The sequence below is a fragment of the Coffea arabica genome, chromosome 3c, assembly GCF_036785885.1.
Source record: "Coffea arabica cultivar ET-39 chromosome 3c, Coffea Arabica ET-39 HiFi, whole genome shotgun sequence".
NCBI lineage: Eukaryota > Viridiplantae > Streptophyta > Magnoliopsida > Gentianales > Rubiaceae > Coffea > Coffea arabica.
This window is the reverse complement of record NC_092314.1, coordinates 40,046,296-40,059,864: the sequence shown is the minus strand read 5'-3', so window position 1 is coordinate 40,059,864 and position 13,569 is coordinate 40,046,296. Positions and strand designations below refer to the sequence as shown.

The window sequence follows — 13,569 nt, the reverse complement described above, 5'->3', positions numbered from 1 at the left end:
ATAGGTCGCAATTTTGTTATTTAGTTTATAATTAATTTCCCCTATTACATTACCAAATATGAATTAATTGTCAGATTCTACTCATTTGTGGCATTTGTGCTTATTATAGGGAGTTGGAGCAAAATGTAGTAAATTAGGCGCAAATTTCGCGCTATAAATACTGTTTGGCGTGGCCACGTCAACTCATATCTTAATATGTCCAGAAGGTTCGGGAAAGACGTGCGACTCCAGCTCCCACTGGGAGTAATTGTTTCTTTTCAACAGGTTGTCAGCCTGTGCAATAATAAAATCTACTCAAACTAAAAGTAGTTTCTGTAGATAGCAGCGAGCAGGGTCGAATCCACAGGGACTGGGAGTAATTGTTTCTTTTCAAATTCACAGTGACAAGGGGGTGTTTTTATATCAGGGGTGACAATTTAAGCAATTCAATTAAAAGTAAAATAATAAAAATAAAATAGCCAACTAGAAATTAAATAACAATTTACTAAAATCAAACGAGTGATAATTAAGGATCTAGCCAAGGAATAACTTCAGCAATGGTTCACCTAATTGATCATTGAACCAAAGGCAATTCCAATTATTTACTAATAAATAGGTTATAACTGCCAAACAAGCGATGACAGTCAACCCATCCTTACTGTGTCGGTGATTAAGGTACGCCCGTTAATCACTACTTTAATTGAGAAATAATCTTAGGTACGCCCGTAAGATTTAATTCCCCAATTACCTTACGTATTAGAGGAGCCATATTCTAACCAAATAACACACTACCAGGGTTATTTTAGGTTAGCCCGCGTATTCCCCTGATACAAACCCAATCATGCCAGTTATCACCATTTTGAGACAATTAAACAATTACGGATTTAACGTCCCAATTGACAATAGATTATCAAATTAACTAATTATCCGGATCAAAGACAATCAATTAATTAAACAATCATAAGCACTGTAACCAGGGAATATGCGAATACCAATAAATAAAAGAAAAAGGTAAAATTAAATCGATCTCACAATTTTAGGCGAGCCAAAGCATCCGTTGCTCCTTGACTAGAAAAAGGGGTTTAGCTCCTTATTGATGAAAAAATCCCATACAAAACTGCATAAATAGTTGCGACGTACATTCTCCCAATTAAGGAGGAAGAAACGGTGGAAAACCGAATAATGGAAAAAAAAAAAAAAAAAGACTACCTGATCAAAAAGATGATGACCCCTTATTTCTACCCTAAGTGTAACATACGTGGACTTAAAACCACTAAAGGACGAAATTGTCCAAAGCCCAAGAGAAGTCAAAATTGACGGCTACTTATTCTCACAAAATTCCTATGTAATCTGCACTTCCTATTCGGCTAACAAAAGTCAGTAAAAGGAAGACTCCCAAATCCCCTTGATTTCTTCCGTGGCTGGCTCTCAAAAAGGTACCAAAAAGATAGGAGTCCTGATCTCAATTTGACTCCAGTCGTTGCACTTCCCAGTGGGAGCTGGAGTCGCACGTCTCTCCCGAACCTTCTGGACATATTAAGATATGAGTTGACGTGGCCACGCCAAATAGTATTTATAGCGCGAAATTTGCGCCTAATTTATCACATTTTGCTCCAACTCCCTATAATAAGCACAAATGCCACAAATAAGTAGAATCTGACAATTAATTCATATTTGGTAATGTAATAGGAGAAATTAATTATAAAATAAATAACAAAATTGCGACCTATCATTTAACTTTACATTTCTAAGATATTTACATGTGAACTTCATCTTAACAATGAATGGCTAATGGACACTTATTAGATAAGACCCTAAATTAAAGACCACTTCATTTACTTTAGCATCATGCCATGTTCAATTACCCCATATTTTATAGGTCGAAGACTCTAAATCTAAGAGCTGCAAATTATGGATACATACATTATGAATAAAAGAATAGCCCAAAATAACATTGGTTCCACATTTCATGAAATTCTAGTATTTGATATTGATTAACAATAATGGCTAGTACTAATTTTCGAATCCATTAGAGTTGTGAATCTCTCATAGTAGGAAGAAAACAAGGCTTAACGTTCCAATTAAGAAATCGATCCCTATATTTAGGACAAGAATAATGTTTCTTAAGCATTGCAATACACCAGATCGTTGTGAAAAGAGAATTTGCTCAAGAATGATGCACCAACGTAAAATTTTACTCAACCACGGCTCAAAAGTTGTGACAATTTAAATTTCTTTTTCTTCGTCTTCCAAACAAGAAGCACCACCTGCAGCGTGCATTATGTGATTTTCTCAAGTGATAATACGAGTCGACACAAAGAACAATTAATTAATAAGTGCTGATTATACACTTTAATTTAAGCACGTCTCCAGAAACACTGAATTATGTGTAGTTACACCAAGAAGGAGACTAGACTAACCCATATACTCATATATGAATTGGTCAAGAAAAGGAAACTGATGTCAGCTGCCTTTGGATCCTTGTTTCTGAGTTGATTTCATTGTTTATTTTGCTAACAGGTTCTTGTCAGACTATTAGAAGAAACTATTGCAACGTTATTCCTGTGAATCCCATACCCGGCCTATAAAATGCGAGTTCTACTTGTAATTCCCAACCAAAAAGCGCAAAAAAAAATCCTAGAATTTCAAACAAAAAGATGGATTTGGCTAGAAATATTGGTGATCATACTGGTGAGCTTTTTCAAGCACAAGCTCACATATGGAACCATATATTCAACTTCATAAATTCTATGTCCGTCAAATGTGCAATTCAATTAGGCATTCCAGACGCTATTCACAAACATGGCCAGCCGATGACCCTTGATCAATTGATCGATGCTCTTCCCATCAAGAATGCAAAAGCCCCTTTCGTTTATCGTCTCATGCAGATTTTGATCCACTCAGGCTTCTTCATTGAAGCAAAGATTCCTGGAAATGAGAATGATAATCTAAAGGGTTATCTGCTCACTTCTGCTTCTGAACTCCTTTTAAAGAGTAACCCTTTCAGCATGACGCCGTTTTTACTAGCCATGCTCGATCCCACCTTGACTGATCCATGGCACCATCTCAGCCAGTGGTTTCAGAACAGTGATGAAACCCCATTTTATACTTGCCATGGGAGGTCAATTTATGCTTTTGCAAGTCATGAGCCGTGGCTTAATCAATTCTTTAACGAAGCAATGGCTAGTGATACCCGGCTGGTTAGTAGTGTGGTGACCAAAGATTGTAAGCATGTTTTTGAGAGTTTGAATTCATTGGTGGATGTTGGAGGTGGAACTGGAACCTTTGCCAAGGCAATTGCTGATGCTTTCCCTCGCCTGAAATGCACTGTGCTTGATCTTCCTCATGTTGTTGATGGCTTGGAGAGTAGTAAGAACTTGGCCTATGTTGGAGGTAACATGTTTGAAGCCATTCCTCCTGCAGATGCTGTTTTAATGAAGGTATGAAATTGATGTTGCACGTTTTCTAGTTGACAATTTTTTTTATAGTAGTGTTATTTAGATTTTTATCCTTATTGCCTGAGTTCATAAGATTAAAATTCACCAATTATAAGAAGTGTCAACTTCAAAAGTAAGATTGAGTAGTAGAAATTGAGGCTATGCTTAATCTAAGAACAGCATCATGAAGTGGGAAAAAAAAAAGAACAAAGTTTTAAACGTCAAATTGATTGCGTGTGTTTCGTACTATAAGAGAATAGTTTTGTTTTTCCTTTTTGACGCAAAAAGCTTTAGATGGCTTGTAGTGTTTCTAACAAAAATTTTCTTTCATTGTGATATAATTTGCAATCAAGCAGTGGATATTGATTGATTGGAGTGATGATGAGTGTGTACAAATACTAAAAAAATGTAAAGAAGCAATTCCTAGCAAGGAAAAAGGAGGCAAAGTGATAATTGTTGACATGTTCTGCAAAAGTCTGCAGAAAGGGGATGATGATCATGAGGCGATTGAGACCCAACTGTTCTTTGATATGGTAGTGATGGTTCTACTCAAAGGAAGGCAAAGAAATGAGAAAGATTGGGCGAAACTTTTCACGGAGGCAGGCTTCAGTGACTATAAGATAACTGCAGTATTGGGATTGAGATCTATCATTGAGGTTTATTATTATTAATTAATATGCTTTTTGAAAATGTTGTTTGTGCTAAAGAGCGATGAATCTTTAGTCAGGATGTTCAGAATAAGTTTTATGGCTTTGGAGTGTTTGTTTTACTCATTTATTGGCAATAGACAAATTGCCAAAGTCCAGTCTTGAAGCTGAACGTGGGCGGCTGATCAACTTGGTTCGTGCTTGTATCTTGAACCAGATTTACTCGCGAAGTTCACTGGATTTTCTGGCAATTGGGCATTCAATGAGAAGAGAAAAATTACAGCCGCTTGTAGGATCCTTACTAGTATAAATAAATGCCATTTCCTCAGTTGAAGGGCACCAAAGCTCAAGTGAAAGATAGGAAATGAACGAGTTCAATTGTTGAGTGAGTGTTTGAGCAGATATCTCAAGAGTGAGGCACTGATATATTAGAGCAACTATTCTCAAGAATGAGGCTCAATTATTAGTGTCCAATATAAATTTATTTTGTGTGCTGTTATTAAATATATTTTGAGTGTAATAAAATTGTTCGTTTGCCTCCTTTATATAAAGGATTTAATCCATTGATTTGGTATTAAACCCCACCACAATCCAACACTGGAATGTGTCCAAATCCCAGCCTGGAATACACAGCAAGCACATTATGTATAAATGGTGTGGAGTTGAGGTAGCTAAGGACAATAACTGTTTCCAACATTGTTGAAGTTGAAGTAGATGCATCGCTTCCGCTTTAAATTCAGCCATTACAGCTGAATGTAAGTTGAAGAAAGAACGGATAAACGTGAGGGACAAAAAACTGAAAAAGATTTTCAGTTCTTAACTTGCCTAAGTTGTACAACACTTTCTAAACAAAATGTAAATTACTTATTCAATTTTGAAACAGGGGAGAATTGTAATTTTGATCCTCAATCTATTACTCATGTGTCAAATTAGTCCCCAATTTATTTTGTAAGGCAAATGTAGTCCCCAATCTATCCAATTTTGTGCAAAATTAGGCAATTGACTGATTCCTTCCAATTTCTAACGGAATCATGGCATGTGCAATCACATACCAGCACTTAAAATCTTTTTTTTTTTTTTTTTACACTCAGAAAACTCAGCACTTAAAAATAGACTAATATCGGATGAAAAGGAAAACTAGGTGACTATGATGCAAATTTGAAAACTTACTCTTCTTCCCTGAACAAGCCAGAGAAGAGCTGCTGCCTTGCTTCCATCATCGGCAAGCCACCAAAAACCAGGAACCAGAGAAGTACAGCACGAAAATTATAAAATTTTTTGCAGTTATGTTCTTGGGCCCATTTTAGTGCTTGCTTTACTGGGTTTTTCTTTGTTTAATCTAGCACTGAAGGATTATCCTGCTGCTTTGGAAAATATTATTTCGGATGCAGAGGAATCTCAAACTGGTGGTTGTTAATGTGGTTCCAGCGCAAAGGTCAAGCAATTGGCACCCTTTGAAATATTCTTCGAGAATGGCGCTTGTTACAAACTTGTCATCAAAAGAGAGGTATTATTGGAACAAAGAGAATGACGAGCTTCGGAATGAGGTGATGAGTGAGAAGATTATTGAAAGATGAATTTTGCAGTATGAGAGTAGAAAGGGTAGTAATAATAATAGTGGTGGTGGGGGCTTTGGGAGAAAATATTTTTTAGGGTAAATTCCACTTTACCCCCCTGTGGTTTAGCATTTTTTTCACATAACCCCCCTATGGTTTCAAAAGCTATACATAACCCCCTCATGGTTTGGATTAAAGTGTCAAAGTAACAGAAATAGTCACTCGTAACGAAACTTCTAAAAATGTCGAAATTACCCTTATAAATACATGACACATTAACCCCCTATGATTTTTATATTTTACCATATAACCCCCTTATGGTTTAATACTTTACCATATAACCCCCTTATGATTTTCAAAATATACACATAACCCCCCTTGGTTAATACATAAATTTCAACCTTACATAAGGGTATTTTTGACATTTTAGGTGACGCCGTTACGAGTGACCATTTCCGTTACTTTGACACTTTAATCCAAACCATGAGGGGGTTATGTATAGCTTTTGAAACCACAGGGGGGTTATGTGAAAAAACGCTAAACCACAGGGGGTAAAGTGGAGTTTGCCCTATTTTTTAAATTATAGGATTTGTGTGAGAATTGGGTGAGAAAATATTTGCTTTCAAGGACAAATATTTCTCATCAAATCCAGAGGCCATTGACGATGGGATTACAGATGACCTTTTGCGTTTGAAGAATCTCTATGTTATATCAAATCCTGGCATTGACGAAAAGAAGTTGAAAGCCAATGGAAAGTCAAAATCTTATGGTTCTCGTTTCAGTGAGCAGAGAGAGAGGATAGTTTAGTTGAAGTCATACTAGACATTTTGGGGGAACCCAACAAAGGGATGGCGTGTCAACTTTTGAGTTCATAAGCGGTGGAGTTATTGGAGCTTTGCTGAATTACTTTACATGCGGATATTTAAGTTTCCTAAGCTGCGGCAACAACCTATCAGAAGGTACAAATCTTTTGTTTTAGTTGCTCTTCCATCAAATATTGGAGAAGATGACTACGTTTCAGAAATTGCAGTCCCGCAGTTTTCCTTTTAGCCGATAATAGTCAGTTTCAAGTGCTGAATTTTTTGGGTTAAAAAAAATGCCTTCCGTTAGAAATTGCAAGGAATCCGTCAATTGCTCATTTTTGTGCAAAATTGGATAGATTGAGTACTACATTTGCTTTGCAAATTAGATTAGGGACTAGTTCCACGCATGAGTGATAGATTAGGGACCAAAATTATAATTATCCCTTGAAACAATGACATTGTATCTAATTAATATTCGTGTAGAGCCATATATGTTTGTAATTTCAAAGTTATGTGACTTGCTTTTGGCTGCACATTATCAAAATTTGCCTTGTTGAGAAAATCTTTCCCATACATCATTTGGGACGGTGGCACCTGACAACTGTCCCATACCCCTTTCTGGATCTTGCAAATATATTAGTCAACAAAAAGAGTGCGCAGAAGAACTAAATTGAATTGTTATAGCCACTCATGGCCCCAGTTACTAATCATCATGCCTATCCATTCGTGTGGGTCTTATATGCTCTTTAACCATAAGATTGGATGCCTACCTGTTATACCCAAAAAGGAAAACAAAATCGACAGCGAAAAAGTTGGATTTGGGCAGAAATGGTTATGCTAATGAGCTACTTCAAGCTCAAGCTCACATATGGAATCACATATTCAACTTCATAAACTCCATTTCCCTCAAATGTGCAATTCAACTCGGCATACCAGACATTATTCACAAGCATGGTAAGCCCATGACCCTGGATGAACTCACCAGACATTATTCACTTTTATTTTTCAATTGAGCATTTTGATATGGATTTCTCTATTATCTCACAGCACTAATGCATTTGTTGTTGTTGAGCTGAATTTTATGTTAGTACGTGCTCAAAAATTCTAAACATAAAATTTGGTTAGAAAACCACTAAGGTACAAAGAAACTAATAATAGTTAAGACCTCAACATCTAGTAGATAAAATTGATAATATGAAATAGTAAGTTCGTTCCATGTTAAATTACATAACATAGTTTAGTTATATCTAAAAAGTTTTGACAAACATATGAAAAAATCCATGTCACTTTCATATCTTACTAATACACTACAACAAAAATGGCCTTTAACGGCATTTAAAAGTGTCAGTATAGATAATCTTACCTGACACTTTATCTATCCTCACACCTAGGGCGAGTGTTGTCCCTTCCAATGTGGGGATAGACTCATACTATTCAACATGTCAGGAAAACTATGTTGTTATAACATCCCATCTGCCAACAAAAATCCCTTTTCTTGATAATTGAAAGTGTCAGGATAGGTATAGTACAACATTAGAATATCGAATTCTATGCTTACACTTTTAACTGCCAGGAGTTTTTTTATCTTTTTTTTTTTTTGATATAGAAGCAACCTGCAGGTAGTGCTCCCTGCTATACATTCCGTCAATCAGAAACCCAAAGGACTTGTAAAATTATCCCAAAGAACAGAATGCATATAGTAATCTAAAAGCAAAAGTCAATACTCAAATATAATTTGTTGAACTAAAAGTCAGTAACAAGTACTAACATAACAAATCCCTAACAAATACAAACTTGAAAGATTCTCATGTGCACAAACTTAAAAGATTCTCTTGTGCACAAACTAAAATATTCTCATCCCTAGCAAGTAGAAAGAACTTGCAGTAGCTTCCAAACTTTCCAATGAAATGAGAGCCTTCAGTCATAACCTGATATCTTTTGTGAGCCATCATTATTCTGCAAAGAAAGACCAGAAATAAAAAAATAAATTAAAGATATCAGCACCTAGCAATTATGTTCTAATGTAAAGTAACGATACCAAACAGGATTCATTTCATTCGAAATAAAGTTGATTGCTGAATAGCCAAATTTTGGTACCAAGCAGGTTTGCAAAACTTAACTGGCAAAAGCAAAGGTGATAACGCAGGTTATATTTTCTTGTATATCAAAAGGTTTTGGAATAACACACTGATCCAGTTGCCATCATTGCACTGAAATTTCTACTTGCTATCACCAAACATACTACTAAAGCAGCAAACATACTAAATAAAGAAGAAGAATGACCCAAAAGATAGATGTCATGATTGAAATTACCCCCCTTTAGAAGACTAGAATTTATGAATCTAGATGTAATTTAATCCTTTGGCTTAGCAATGAATTCGAACGTTTGACATAACAATCTGGGGAGAAAATGTGAAAAAGCAATACCTCTTCTTTGAAGTTTAGATCATAAGTCTTGTCTTTACCATAAAACTCAGAAGCAGCCACATCCATCCCAATCAGTGTTTTGAAAACCGGACCGGACCGGCCGGTTCGACCGGTTGAACCGCGAACCGGCCATGGCTCCGGTCCGGTTCACTGCCAGGTTTGACTTTGTCAAGAAACCGGTCAAAAACCGGTCGGACCGCGAAACCCGCTGAACCGGATTTGAACCGGTTATTTCCGGTTTTTGAGTTTTCCTTTTTTTTTTTTTTTTTGCAAAATGTAGTTATCAAGATTCGAACTCAAAACCTTTGTAATAGAAGACCAATGTAGTAACCATTGCACTATCACATCTTATTAGTTTTTTTGGTAACTTATTTATATAAAACAAACACTCATATTTCTTTTGTTCCATTTTTTTTACAAAATATCATCCTTTCATAACTCTTTCTTTTTAATCTTCAACACACACACACACACACTCTCTCTCTATCATCTTTTCTTTTGCCACTCATTTTTTAATCAAATCTCTTTATTTTTAATTTATTGATGTTTTCTTCCATATTTTAATTTTGTTTTTGTCCATTAAATTTAAAAAAGTTAAAAAAGAATTATTTTTCTTTAACCCAATTTATTTAATACCACAACCACTCACTTTTATCTCATTTTTTGTTTCTTATCAAATTTGCATTTCTATTTTCAATTCTCTTGATTTTCTTCGAACTCCAAACTTCCTTTTTTAAATTGTAAATTTAAATTCCAAAATGTAAATTAAAATTTAAGTTCACAATGTCTAAATTTCATAGACGTGAATTTTGTATAATTTCAAATATTGTGATATTTTTGGATTATATTTAAGATTTTTTTGGTAGATATAATTGAAATTGAGATGAAATTTATTTGTTTTAACTTATAATTTAAAAAATTTATTTTTAAAAATCCAAGTTATTCAAAAATAGTAAACTTTTCATCATATAAAGTATTAAATTATCCATTACATGTCTTATTTTGTGCACATATATATTTATATAAATTATTTTTTAAAAAATTCATTGAACCGAGGTTGAACCGGTCCGACCGGTTGAACCTCGACCCTTTCACTTCACCGGTTCGATTAACGGTCCGGTTTTTAAAACATTGATCCCAATCACAACCTGCAGCAATTTCAAACTCTTCAAACTGATTTCAATACAGACTTGTTGAAATAAACCATACCACAGACAAGCACCCATCAAATAAGTTCAATTAGGATGTTCAAGAAAGCAATGGTGGACCAATGCCAGAAGTACCATTAATTTTTTAGGCAAATATCTCACTTCCATTCTCACTCACCACTTCCCTTTATTCCCCAATGTATTTAGCCAAAGAGGGGAAAATACCAAAAAACAAAAAAAAATCTTCAATTGAGTGTACAGATGAGTTTAATTGACAAGCTTATGTAGCTTAAAAAATTGGATAATATGAAAACTAGCAATAAATGAAGTCCACTAACCTCTAACCGAAAGGCACGTTCCTCATTGTTTCCCTTCTCTGTGCAACATCTTAATTGCAGCCACAGTGCCATCACTCAAAATCCCTCTATACACTACCCCATACCCTCCATTTCCTATCACATTTGCTGCACTAAATTTGTTTGTTGCAATCTCAAGCTCCGTGTAAGTAAAAACTTGTACACCCCTAAGCTTGGATGCAGCCTGCTTCCATACAAACATCCGCCTTTGACATCTGCTCCATGTTCACCAGCAAAACATATACCCATAGCATTCAAGAACAGTGTAACCAGTATAAACATCCATTCCAATACTTACTTTACCAGTGTAACCAGCTTTAGCAATAGCTGTTTTAAGCAATTCAAGACCTTCCTTGTTCTCCTGAAATGTCAAAGTCACAAAGTTGTAAAATATATGACAACCGAATTGAACAATGAACAGGAAGCATATTAGCAAAATGCCATGAACTAACCTGGATATTAGAGCAATGTCACCCTCATGACCAACATTTGTTGCATCTTGGCCATACTTCTTCTTAATTACAGACTGAAGAAAGAGATCAGCAATAAACAAGCATATGTCAAAGCAACAGAAACACATCAAATGCGCTCACAGATATGAAAGAGGATAAAGTATCTTAATTACAATAATTCTATTAGTTTATATAGCCCTCAGGGGCTTGGTCTGGTGGTTGAGGTTGCTGAAGATGGAGCCTCAGGTCCCTGGTTCGAACCTTGCTGCCAGCAAGTTGCTGAGGGTGGTGAATAGTCTGCGGGGTCCACTCCCTGCGGGACACACCTAAAAAAAAAAAAAAAAAAAGTTTATATATTATTGAGTAAATTAATATCAGTACCAAAGGAAAGAAGGTTGACATTTTATCGAACAGGTTATGGACAACAAATCCAGTATAAAGGGTAGTGGCCACTTATATGGGAGAAGCCGGGGTACAGGGCAGGGGGCAAGAGGAGCTTTTTTGGCATAAGACGAGAGCTGATACCTTTGCTTTCCAGCAACGCCTCGACACTAGCAATCATTTCTGGTACCTTGCTCTGTGCAAAAGGTTATTCTTATGAGAAGCAAATCATGTATAGGGAATTACTCGAGCAATATTATATGCCAAATTCACTTCCCATTTTCATATATGGGACAACGAACTTTCTTATTCTTGACTCGTGATGTGATTAACATAGAAGAAGGCTTACCTTTAGGCTCTCTGCAAGGAATGAGTGGTTAGCCAGTTTGTGTACTTTTGCCCATTTTTTCCCCTCATTTGTTATAAGCGGCTCACCTATTAATTTGATAATTTCTTTGCAATGCCTTCCATATCCATTTTCTGGTAACCGCCTTCTCTGTTGGTTAGTAATTCTTTGATTAGCTCTGCATCTATTATAATTAATTGGGCTTGTGAACCATGCGAACTAATATATAGTTCTTACCTGTCAGCCGAAACAGAAAATCATGAAAACAAGATTGAGAATGAAGCAACTTTTAGAAGAAAAATCAGTATCGAACTTGAACTAGCATACCACAGAATCTTATTGCAGCTTACAGGAGTTAATTATTTTCACATCAGTTGGTTTACAGAGCAGGAGCAGGAAATCAGAAAATTGTACAATTTAGGGCAAAAAGTAACCATGCAATTACATACCTTCAATAGGGAAGCAAAGGTAGTTTGATTGCGGAGAGATTCAGCAGAAAAAACTTTGTGGGGAAAGGAAAATTTTGGCAGAGAGCTTTGAGAGATAGTTTGCCGAGAGAGATGAGAAGAGCCAAAATTTTGCTGGCCGGCAAAATGAAAATTTGAGATTTCACTAAGTGTTTTGGCAAAGGAATCTTCCGCCATAATCAAACGACATCGTTTTATGTTTTAATTTTTTTGGTGTATCTCACATTTTTCTCAAGTGTCATGATAGGGAATCTAAAGACACATTATTATTTTTATATCAGATAAAATTAAAAAAAATTAAAGTATATATTATTGATTTGATAACAAATGTCATGATAGAAGTGCTATAATGACACAAACCAACAAGTGTCCTTATACACGTGTCAAGAAAAGCCATTTTTGTTGTAGTGATACCACTTAAGCAATAGCAAAATTAATTGAAAATTAAAAAAAAGGTAAGGGATTAGATGGTAATCAGTAGATTAGGTAGGTGAGATGGGAGATTGTAGTCAATTTGAATGCAACTATCAGTTCACAGAACGTAGAATAAGATATTTAGGTTGATTAAATCCTTGGATTAGGGTCTATACTGAAATGGTTAGCAACTTACCAATTTGTATTAGACTTCAAGATCTCATTCAGTTTGTGTTTAACTAACTTGTTTTTATGTACTATTTTTCAATGAAATACAGGTCAAATTGAACACATACTCATTTTTAGTGAGTTCTGATCAAATTAGTAGAGTCAAGTGATTACATTTTAAAGTGATTTTCGTCATATCGTTTTCAAAATATAGTTTCTTTGAGCTACGACTAGAAAGCGTGCCGAAAAAAACTTAATCGTAATGGCTGTTAATTGATGTCCTATTACCATTCATGACTTGCACACTTTTGGCAATTAGAAATGTACTGCATGAATGGCCAAATCTATGTATGGTTTCAATCAATTTTGTTTCGACAAGATACTTTCGTGCACATGTATATGGTTGTTCATGAAACTATCTAGCCAATTCCAATATTATATAGTGTCCGTGATAAATCTCTTTGTCAATAAGTTTAATCAAAATTATAAACATATACTATTACCCCTTCTTTCTTTTTGAATGATTAGTTTGCTACCATAAATAAAAGTGTTTTGAATGATTTACCGATATATGTTTCTTGATCTTTTGATTTGTCTAATATGTCCAAAATTATAGAAGTGTTGGCGCGAGCGTAAAATTGAGTATCATGGATACAATATTCGTATATAACGAGGTTTACAATTTGGTACAATTTGAACTCTATTAGCCTCTTCTTCCTTGTCTCTCTCTTTTTCTTTTGTATCCAATTGAATGCATTGAGTGGTCTTTTATTCGAATACTAATGCTGACACCACTACAAATACTAATCATCAATATTTGACAGTTGATTACTAATCATCAATATTTTTTATTGATTAGTTTTTTTTTCTTTTTCATTGACACTCTGTTTTTGGTTTTTCAGCTTTTTTTGTTTTGTTTTGGTTTATTGTGTTATGTTACTTGATGATGATGATTCAGTAAAGTTCAAATTTTTCTATTTGAATTGGA

The 13,569-nt window shown here is 35.1% G+C and overlaps 2 protein-coding genes and 1 long non-coding RNA gene across 6 annotated transcripts; 1 reads left to right on the top strand and 2 right to left on the bottom strand.

Annotated features, from left to right (window-relative positions):
- Nucleotides 1-2,614: 2,614 nt before the first annotated feature.
- LOC140037718 (trans-resveratrol di-O-methyltransferase-like) lies at nt 2,615-4,642 on the top strand. The gene is made up of 2 exons (XM_072082722.1): nt 2,615-3,419; nt 3,773-4,642. The coding sequence occupies exons 1-2, from the start codon at nt 2,637-2,639 to the stop codon at nt 4,085-4,087; spliced, it is 1,098 nt and encodes a 365-aa protein (XP_071938823.1). The 5' UTR covers nt 2,615-2,636; the 3' UTR covers nt 4,088-4,642.
- Nucleotides 4,643-8,117: 3,475 nt separating this feature from the next.
- LOC140038140 (uncharacterized) lies at nt 8,118-9,116 on the bottom strand. Its single transcript, XR_011841963.1, has 2 exons — nt 8,850-9,116; nt 8,118-8,378 (listed from the first exon to the last, which is right to left on the bottom strand). It is a non-coding gene; the product is annotated as an uncharacterized lncRNA (long non-coding RNA).
- Nucleotides 9,117-9,936: 820 nt separating this feature from the next.
- LOC140037717 (uncharacterized) lies at nt 9,937-12,146 on the bottom strand. 4 transcript variants are annotated; one of them, XR_011841723.1, is made up of 5 exons: nt 11,982-12,146; nt 11,536-11,769; nt 11,331-11,382; nt 10,806-10,879; nt 10,264-10,714 (listed from the first exon to the last, which is right to left on the bottom strand). XR_011841723.1 is itself a non-coding variant. In XM_072082721.1 (4 exons), the coding sequence occupies exons 1-3, from the start codon at nt 10,931-10,933 to the stop codon at nt 10,358-10,360; spliced, it is 402 nt and encodes a 133-aa protein (XP_071938822.1). In that variant the 5' UTR covers nt 10,934-10,970; the 3' UTR covers nt 9,937-9,997; nt 10,336-10,357. The 4 variants fall into 4 exon arrangements, 2 of the variants coding, with proteins under 2 accessions (XP_071938822.1, XP_071938821.1); XR_011841722.1 differs by having other exon boundaries at nt 11,536-11,682; XM_072082721.1 differs by lacking the exons at nt 11,331-11,382; nt 11,536-11,769; nt 11,982-12,146 and adding an exon at nt 9,937-9,997 and having other exon boundaries at nt 10,336-10,568; nt 10,652-10,714; nt 10,806-10,970.
- Nucleotides 12,147-13,569: the final 1,423 nt, after the last annotated feature.

What these genes read in the sequence shown, in the direction of transcription:
- LOC140037718 (XM_072082722.1), top strand. Translation starts at nt 2,637, where the DNA reads ATGGATTTGGCTAGAAATATTGGTGATCATACTGGTGAGCTTTTTCAA. An exon ending in CAGATGCTGTTTTAATGAAG is followed by an intron (nt 3,420 to 3,772) that starts GTATGAAATTGA and finishes GCAATCAAGCAG; the next exon opens with TGGATATTGATTGATTGGAG.
- LOC140037717 (XM_072082721.1), bottom strand. Translation starts at nt 10,933, where the DNA reads ATGTGTTTCTGTTGCTTTGACATATGCTTGTTTATTGCTGATCTCTTT. An exon ending in GACATTGCTCTAATATCCAG is followed by an intron (nt 10,715 to 10,805) that starts GTTAGTTCATGG and finishes TTGACATTTCAG; the next exon opens with GAGAACAAGGAAGGTCTTGA. An exon ending in AAGCTGGTTACACTGGTAAA is followed by an intron (nt 10,569 to 10,651) that starts GTAAGTATTGGA and finishes AACATGGAGCAG; the next exon opens with ATGTCAAAGGCGGATGTTTG.